The 10126-nt window shown below is 38.2% G+C and overlaps 2 protein-coding genes across 2 annotated transcripts in view; both read right to left on the bottom strand.

Moving 5' to 3' along the window:
* Nucleotide 1: 1 nt before the first annotated feature.
* tmem234 (transmembrane protein 234) lies at nucleotides 2–3025 on the bottom strand. The gene is made up of 5 exons (XM_048227745.1): nucleotides 2931–3025; nucleotides 2324–2475; nucleotides 2099–2165; nucleotides 1277–1369; nucleotides 2–1132 (listed from the first exon to the last, which is right to left on the bottom strand). The coding sequence occupies exons 1-5, from the start codon at nucleotides 2941–2943 to the stop codon at nucleotides 1026–1028; spliced, it is 432 nt and encodes a 143-aa protein (XP_048083702.1). The 5' UTR covers nucleotides 2944–3025; the 3' UTR covers nucleotides 2–1025.
* Nucleotides 3026–6417: 3392 nt separating this feature from the next.
* The window catches only part of kiaa1109 (KIAA1109 ortholog), a 53783-nt gene continuing 50074 nt past the window's right edge, over nucleotides 6418–10126 (bottom strand). The window contains 2 exon segments of the mRNA XM_048228339.1: nucleotides 6418–6438; nucleotides 7717–7790. Of these exon segments, the coding sequence (XP_048084296.1) occupies nucleotides 6418–6438; nucleotides 7717–7790 (95 nt within the window).

Below are 10126 nucleotides of genomic sequence, written 5' to 3' on the forward strand. Positions count from 1 at the left end.
CACTTTATTTAGAATAACCCATTCCCAAATCCTCATGTAATAATAAAGAATATACAGCTCAGTATGAAATATCTTCTGACAGGGACAGGCACTATGAGAAAATGTAATTGCTTTCAGCAAGATCAGCATCTAAAAATATAGCAGGATTCTCTACACTGAAATCAGCTGACCAGCCATTCAGTTCACATCACATCCAGTTCAGTGTTACTAAAGCACATACTTGGCCAAATATCAAATATATTATATCTAATATGTGTATATATAAACATATACATCATCTGTTATACACTAGTCAAATCATTTTCACATTGAATAAATCAAATATTTCATATATTATATTAAACATCCTTGTGCCTTTGTTGCCAAACTGAAAACTAAGCTATAAGTCCCAAGAGGCCATAGGTTCCAGTGATTTCCGCTAAGGAGCACTACGCAAACCTACAGCCTCACGCGGCTTACTGCTTTTAACTGTTACTACATATACCCAGCAATGTTTCGTAGAATATAGAAGTGATATAAAAACAAATGTGGTCAACGTAAAGAGTTGCAGAGTGCAAAGATTGAGAAAAGCTGTTGAGCTGCATCTGCTTTTGGTCATGTAATGAATATCAAACTACATTGGAGCTGCTTTTGAAGACAAGAAAATTTATTTTTTAAAAGTTTGTCCCCTCTGCCTCTGACAATAAAGTTAGAAACAAACTACAGGAATAATGTTACAGAAGATGTCACTGATCTAGAAAGTCATATCTAATTACCGTAAGAAAATGACGACGTTGCGTTGCACTGCATAATGAACTGAAGCGTATACATAGACATAGCAGCAGCAGCAGCATCATGTAAACATCACAAAGAGTGAGTGATTCACCATACTACAGAACAGCAGCAAAAAGTATTGAAAGTGCAGAGTGCAGACAGTCTTTCAAGTTCAACCACTGTTAGACTGTGTAACCATCTGATCTGGGTTGGCATGCCAGACACCAACTACAGTAATCAGGTCCCTACTTCCATAGCTTTGTTTATGGTCCTCAGGTCAGTGTGGTGTTCAACGGGGCTGTGTCCTTGGCTTCAGAGGCTGAACTGAAGATGCAGAGAGAGACTCCTAACATGGTCAGCAGCATCCCAAACACAGCTCCTGAAATACATCAAACACGCATCAGTGAAAATACCAACTCCTGGACAAAATATTATCACAATTAACACAACATGACTTTTGACATTATGGGTCAAGGTTGCTGAAGTCATACATTCCGACATAACCCCGCCTTTAAGTACTTACGTTTCCCACCAAAGTCCTCACCCAGCAAACTGCCTGTGAGCAGGGTTATGAGGAATGTGAGAGAGTTCACGACCGGCACAGCCACGGACAGCTCTATGAGAGGGGCCAGAACATAATCATCAAAAATCATTAATTATTTAAGATTATCAAAAGTATAGCTCACTTAGACAGAACAAATACTCTAATACAGTGTTTCTTAACTGGTGGGTCGGGGCACAAAAGTGGGTTGCAGAACCATTCTGGGTGGGTTGCAAAGCTTGTGATTAAAAAAAAAAAAATCAATTTAAAATGCCACCTTATCAGATCTAATAGTGGACCTTTAGAGACTTTATTCGTGGCCAATGTCAGTCATTACCATGGACATAGGTCATGTTAGACATCATTTTAAATGCAAGTAGGCTGCTACCCTGAATATTTGAAGTAAGCTAGGATATGGATTCACTTAAATTGAGGACAAATTATGATGGAAACCCCAGTGTATGGTGTGCAGTGAATTGCTGGCACATGAGACACATGAAACATCAAAACTAAAATGCCACATGGAAACAAGGCACCTCTGTCAAAGTCAAACCTGTTGAGTACTTAAGGTGACATCAGGAGTTGAAGATTTCACAAATGTAATGCCAAACATTCGCATGTTCCAAACAAGTAGGTCTACACAGGCACTTTATGTGTCTTACCATATAGCTCACCATATCTGTTGGCTTGAATGGTAAAAAAAATATAAGGGTCGCGACTTTATGGACATGGGAAATTGTGGGTCCCAAAGCTATACCAATTAAGAGCCACTGCCCTAATACACTACTTTAGCCACTAATTTACCTGTGGTGGCCAAGGTGAAGTAGTAGACCACAGATCCACCTTGATTCAGCAGGAATGGAATCAGATACTGGAGAAAAGTAAGTTAATGAGTGGTGGAAATTGAGGGGTTGAGCATATCTTAATGCAAGTACAGAATTAGGCCTAGAATGTGTTGCGACACAAGTTACAAGAATCTGGACGTAGGCTAATTTTATCCTTGGCTACAAGAATTCAACGGTAGCTTACCTTGAAGTTGAGGAACAGGAACTTAACCTCGGCAAGGAGCTGAAGGATAATATTCCCCTTCTTCACTCTTTCAATGCCTTCTGTACCTTTCTTTAAAAATGGATTAGTGGCTCCCCAGAGCAACGCCACCACCAAGAAACAACACACCTCCACTGTTGAGGAAAAAACGTAATTCAAGGTAGAGCTTAAGGTTGCCTATTACAAATCCAGCTCAAATGCATATTTTGCCCTCCTGGCAGCAGACTTTCAGCAGTAACATAGGCTATGATTGGATGAAACATAAAAAAAACAAAACGTAAATAACCAAGGGCTTCATTTCCCAAAGTGATGTTGTTTCGATGTTGGCCACACGGACGAAATAGGAATACTACTGCATTGTTCTGATTCAATCACCTGCATAATTCCCGTTTATTTGAGGCAGGTGTTTATTTCGCAGCAAAGGTCTTGGACCTGCGTAGATTCCCTTTTCTGAAGCACCTGCCTACGTGTCCCCTCTGCATAAAAGCCAGGGCATTTCCTACCAGTTTGTCATAGCTTCTTCATAATGTGATACACCGTGAAAACATAACCAACATAACAATACATTTGTAAAGGAAAACTTCCTCACCTGCGCCCACCATATTTCATCTTCCTCGACTAGGATTTACCTTTGTGAACGTAGTACCGCCCCCTATAGTCCCGGAGGTCACAATACAGGGACAGTGTGTGTGTGTGTGTGTGTGTGTGTGTGTGTGTTCATAAAAGAAAAGTAGCCAATCAGTAATATAATATGAAATACACAAATTGTAGCCATGTAGGAGGGCCTTTACGGATCCCAGCAGTAGCCTATGCAGTTCTGATGCTCAGGATGTATTCTGTTATGTCTTTTTGCAATTGTGTGTGTGGTGGCCTTTACAGATCCCAAGTGCTCACAGATGGCACCAGCTTCCTGCTGCTCAGGATATGTATTGATATAGAAGTCTTTGTCCAAGTTTTACCAAAAACAGTGCATGGATAATTTCACAATCAGGGTAAGTAGGCCAATTTGCTTCACAAGGCCCGACAAGTAAACCTTCTTCGACTATCATTATTTTTCAATATATCCATGAAAGGATAAAACATGTGTAATCGCATCTGATCATCAACAGTCATTAGTATATGCCTTCCAATGCTATGGTTTGGACATCTTAAAAAAATGTAATTCCTCGCCATCAGTAGGCTAGGCTAAAGCTAAATATTTGTATTTGTTGTGTTCTGTTAACATCATTTATAAGCAGGCTAAGTTGCATCATCATATATATTGTAGCCTATTTTGATAGCATATTTATAGAATATGTTGGAGTGGACAAATAGCCTACCCTTTGACAGAAAACGGTGGTTACATTTACAGTGATCAGTGTGATGTTCAAAATGTGTCTAGAAATTTTGATGTAGGCTGTTTCAAAGATTGATGCATATATTACATATTTCTTCTGTTAATCCAGGTCAGTTATATCTCGAAATTTATATTTCATGGAAATTTGGCCTATATTTTTCAAATACCCCCCATTTCCATCCACAATTATGATCATTTTGTGCAACTTTTGACATTACCATTTCAACATATTATGTCCATTGTGGTCCAGTTTTCTGCTCACAGCAAAATGTTAATATGTGTTCAAGCGGTATGGTGCATCTCAAAAAATTAGAATATCGTGGAAAAGTTCATTTTTCCCCCCATTATTTATTTCAAAATGTGAAGCTCATTGTAGATTCATTACACAAGCCTTTTTATTGTTTCCATTGAGTTGGCTGTGCCCTGTTGCCCAGTCTAGTCTATGTTAATGTATGGTTTCATGATTACAGTATGCATGATTAAGTGTTTCTATCCCATTTCCATCATGGTTTTCTCCAGTCTTCAAATTTGTCCTCCTCCCACTTCTGCCAGTTCTTACATTTTGGAGCAACCACATGTAAGTAGGAAAAGGTCTATAGACAGACAGACAGACAGAAAGGATGTCATGTGTTTGTGCATGTAACCCGATGTTGCTGGAACCTTTAGTTCCATAGTAACCATATGCTGACATACAGGTGTGTATGCCTGAATTATACTTTTTTGCCTATAACTTCTGCAGTAAGAAGATCACATTACCAGGCAGGAGACTCTTCCCTCCGGTCCATAACGGATATAGGTAGCTGTATGTTCACAGTTGTTGGACCAATCGTGGTATTTTCCACAACAGGTACCAAAGTTCTCATCCTTTTTGTTTATATGTGTTTTGCATGTGTTAAGTCTTTCTTGAATTTCTTCAAGGTTTGGCTTTGCTTCATCTACATCTAGGTAATTATCTAGGCGGCGACCTGCTTTTGTATCTGGATTCAGTGCTGCGATTTCACAACCTTCTGTATAGGAAAAATCAGAAGTGAAATTAATGAATTAATGAAATAATAGCAATGCAGGGATTATTGACCTCAAAACATTATGATGCATGAGAAAGTCTCAAACAAGATACTACCCCTTTTAAAGAAAACAGGGATATATTTTTATATTATTTTAAATATAGGTCTAATAGTCTAAAATAATGTAACTTAAAATTACAATTATAGCCTACTAAAATAAAGTAGCTTATAAGCTAGGCAAAATGAAACATTACAAACCTTCATCATTTAGCTGTCTGATAATGTAACACCAAATATCCAACCCTTTCTGTTAACACTCTTAGTTTTTGTTGCTCTCCATGTTATCTGTTACGTAAGATAAGATAATGTCCATCGAAGGGTTCCGTTATGTTATTAATGAGAGGCTCCACAATGCAAGGTGGATTCATGCAAGAACTTCACAATGCAAAGAGAATTCATGAAATCATATAACAGCCTCTTCAGCCTTGACTACTGAATCAGATTACCACTACCAGAACCCTTCTGTCTCTATGTCAGGGTGTTATTATCTACAGTGTGCACTACAATATTATTTACAGTATGCACTACCCAACATTCGAAATATATGTGGCTAGGCACAATTAAGGATGTTACATCACTCAGATCATTGTGATTGAAATGACAATTAACCTGTGGTTTGGTGGAAAAACTGTTCACCGCCTTCTCCTTTTTCTCCAAGAGCCACACCATAGTGCCCCTTATCAAATCTAATAATGTCACCAATCTTGAACTGTGGAGAACACATACATATTATGCTACAAAAGAAGATTATGGGCCTGTTCCCCATGTATGGATTATAGTCCAAAACTAAAAGCAATTTTCAATGGAAATCTCTATTGAAGTTCTCTTTTAGTCCGGGACTAGACTTAATTCATGTACGGGGAAACCAGCCCTAACTTCTGTTACATTACAAAGAAACATTGTCACATTTTATAGAGATTCTCAACCGTGTTACCTAAATAAAATTTGTTAACAAATGGAAAATGTATGATGAAAGAAAATGTGAGTTACTGTAATTCAGTACAAAAAAAATAACCCACCTCAAGTTCCCCATCACTTTCAGCCATACAGCCTATGCTTGCAGTCAGAAGGAACAGAGAAACAGCAGACAGAATATTCCTCATGGCAACAAGGAATGTAAACTGAAAAACATGGTAGTACACAATATTCATGATGATAGTCTTTTTAGAAAGGTATATAACATAAAAGTAAATTAAATATTTTCCCACCATTTTTAGTAAACCCCAACTGTAAACCTTTTTCTTAGGCTAAATATTTTTTGAGAACTCAAAATTGATGATTGCATCCCCTTTGGACAAATATATTTATTGTCCATTTAAACATGGACAATAAATATAATTTTCTTGATTGTATCAAATAAGATTGTAAGGGACGGCACAATGTGTCCTCAGGATGAGAATTGCGTTAGGAATCAATGGTTTAAAAGTGGATTGAACATTGACAGACTGGTGAAGCAGTGGTATTACGAGAAACTATGATTAATCTGACTCCATAAAATTAAGAACTTGACCTCGAATAGAGAGAGAGAGAGAGGAAAAGAGAAGGAGAGAGAGAGAGGGCTCCTCCAGAAGAAGTGAGCAGGCAGGGCAGAGCCTAGCCAGTCAAAGACAAGACTTATATCTAAAAACAACTTTACATATAAACATATAGATGGCATTCATCTGGAAACCCCCGAATCACCAGGGCATCTCTGTTATCTGAGAGCAGGGGGTGTGGGCGCATCTCATCAGAGAATGCATAAAATATCCCAGGTTACAGAAACATCAAATGCATTAACTTTACTGTTCTACAACTGACTGAGAATTATTGTCTGTCATAGAGCCCACATTTTCTAGCAGCGCCCCTGTCAGTACCAACTACCAACTATATAATATTCTTTTGTCTAGCACAGTGGTGTGGGGCAGATGTGGGGAATAGACATGACAGGTGTGTCTATCTTTAATAATGCCTTTCTTTTTTGACAAGGAAGAACATAGATTCAAAACAAAATAGTCACACACAAACATAGGAGTAATAAACAGACTGACATATTAATGAAATTAACATCTGATCCAGCGCGGACCCAGCCGGGAAATGTAACGAGGAACCAAAATGCGTAAAAAATATTTTAACATTACCATTTTGTCAGGTTGATGGGGTCAGGTAGGGCTTGAAAATTCACCACCTCCAAAGTGGGGAATGACAGAAAATGTTTGAGAACCTCTGTTCTAGCAGATTTAAATGTGAGAGGTGTCTCTCATACCAGTGCTCCAGACAACAGGTGGATGTATGCAGACCATCGAGTACCAGGATATTTAACTTATCACACATCAGGGGGGCAGGGCAGCTGGAATCTGTGTATAGACACAGGCCTACGTCCCACTAAGTTGGTGAGGGATTAGCGCTGTCCCACTGTCAAATTGTAATGAAGGTGCATGAGGACAAGCTCAACTTTCGGAGACTTTTCCATAAATCACAATTTCTGCAGACTTTATAAATAAGGAAATTACCAACAACAACTCATAATATTGAGGTGAGAGATAATCTGTGTTTTGGATTTACAGTTAGGCTCATAAGTTTTTGAACCCATGCTAAAGTCGACTAAAAAGAATATAAAGTCATCTTTTGGAAATTGATCTTAATGCCTTAAGTAAAAAAATGAGGAAATATCCAACCAATTTTCAAAGGGAATCAAAAGGAAACGAATTTTCTTTCTGAATGAATAATGTATCGTCAATAAATAAATGAAACTTCCTTAAAATACAGGGGTCAAGTATTCGCTCCCCTATGTTAAATTCCCATAGAATCAGGCCGATTTTTTACTTTTAAAGGCCAGTTATTTCATGGATCCATATGCATCCTGATTGGCCTTTGGAATTAAAATAGCCCCACATCATCACAAACCATTCACTATACCTATAGATTGGCATGGTTTTATTTCAGTTAGCCTAATCACTGGTTTGATTTGCATTGAGAGATGATCTTATGGAAAGTACCCCATGCCAATCATGAGACACCGTGGGGCCCTTCTGGCCAGGGCGGGACGCTGAGATCCGTGGGGCAAACAAGGCTAGAGGGGGGAAAAAGGACATAATGCAACTCAATTCACTTTTATTTTTATAGTGTTATAATGTAATTGTACAACAGTGTTCTACTTTCAAGTGTCTCAATGTACTTAACAGAGGCCAGCTTGAACAAGAACCTTGATCTCTTCCTACAAACATACATTTACATTTTTACATCTATTCATTTAGCAGATGAAGCGACTTACATTACAAGGGCCATTGTACTCTGGAGCAACTCAGGGTTAAGTGCAGTGCCTTGCTCAAGGGCACAATGGTGGACGACAAATGGTGAACCCACTGCATGCTAGCCCAACTCAACCACTATGCTACCACTGCCCCAATTCAATCCATATTGATGTAGAGTTTAAGAGTTTACACAAAGAATGTCTCAAAATGCAAATTATATAGGAACAATGAAAAATGGTCAGATATAGACTTACCCACAATATTCAAATTATAACACTATCCATGGTCAAAGTTCTCTCCTCTTAGAAACACACACACTGAAGTAAAAGCTTTCTGTGTGTAGGTAAGTTTGATCTTACCTACACAAACCAAAGTGCTAGAGCTTATCAGGTGCCGTTGGAGCAGCCCTCGTATTGTGGTCTGCTACAGCAACAGCAGAAGCGTTCACAGAGACGACTGCAGAGTCCCTTCATCTGTGTGCAGGAGAAGAAAGGAGAATCAAGTCGATGCACAGCAGGCTGAATCTTTGCTTTAGTACAACATTTTAGCCTTCTCACCTTAAGTTCACACACCCCTTTCTTACCCCCACTACTAGAAGATAACTGTGGCTCTTTGTGGATTTCTTCTATTATGTTGGTTAATGTGGCACCATTTCACACTTTTTCACTCGCTGTAACTAATATTTTCCTTTCCTTGTTATATCTATTAATTCATCATTCTGTACTCTAGTCACATTGGTTAAAATGCTTTACTATTTTCTGAAGATATACTATTGCGTTTGTGATTATTGTATATCCTATGCACATTATTGTTGATATATTGTGACGTGGCTATAATTAAGCATGTTTCTCTCTATGTTTGTTAAACCAATACAGCCCTCTGGCAGCACCCCCTACCCAACACTAACTGCTGTTTACAGTACCACTTCAAACTTTTGCCAAAAGGTCATTTTCAGCACAACGCTACAACAGAGGAAATTTCTACTCAAATCAGGAATTGTGTGCTCTGCACTTACTGTAGAATACAGTCCCTGATACCCCCTCTTTCTAAATAGTTTTAGCATTTACCCAGAAAGACACATCAATCACACTGGACCCTGGCCAACTGACACAAGTCACTCTCTAACAGTTAATGCAAAGCACTGAACAGTGAACAATGTGCATATCTGAGAATGCAAATTAATCAGTTTGTATGCAAATGGTAAAAGTTACTGATAATTCACCCAGCCCTGCAGTAGCGGTCAGAATATGACAGGAAAATGACTTTATGGTCACATGAAAGTTAGATATGACCTGCACCGCACACAATTTGGTGGCAAGGCTGTCAAAGTGAGATGCCCTAGATCGATAACTGATATTCAGAACGAACAATAAAAAGTACATACATTTCTTTTGCTTTTTGTCAGCCAACAAAGTATATTCTAATCTAACAGTTAATATACACATCTGTTCTGCTATGGTTACAGTGTAGTGCTTTACATTGTGCATGGACATTTATAGCAAACAAAACATAATTTCTAACATTACCACTTCATAAATAACCAGTCTGGATTATGGCAAACATAATGGCAATGATTTTATTCTGAAATCGGCACATATTCACATTAATGCTTTCACAGCTTATGTACATTGGTCTATTGCACATTGAACAAACAAAAACACTAATACACCATAAGTGTAACAGAGGTTACACAGTACACTTTTAAGAAGTTAAAAACATGTTGAAGAGCAATCACACAGTCAATCAGTATCATTACAGATTTGAAATCTATAATACACATTCCTGTCAAACTAGTATTATTTCCAAAATAAAATAAGGGATTTGGACACATGGAATGCCTTAAAAGAACTAAATCTGGAGATGTGTTGCAACATGTAGTAATAAAACTGAGCGAGGTAACAAGACCTGCATGGATCTGAGGAGTGCTACAACCTGTCTGTGCCATGATGTCATTGCCGAAAGGTCTTCAGCTGTCAAAGCCAATGACATCATCTACAGCTGACACATCAATAAAATGTCTTATGCCCCCTCCTCAATAAATAAAACTGCTAAAACATTGAAATAGTTAATTAAAATTGATGTCTGGACGAGTAAGTTCAAACTCAACATGAAATTCCTGAAGATCAAACTGAGGCACTGGACACATCATACAACC

Source organism: Alosa alosa, chromosome 19, assembly GCF_017589495.1.
Source record: "Alosa alosa isolate M-15738 ecotype Scorff River chromosome 19, AALO_Geno_1.1, whole genome shotgun sequence".
NCBI lineage: Eukaryota > Metazoa > Chordata > Actinopteri > Clupeiformes > Clupeidae > Alosa > Alosa alosa.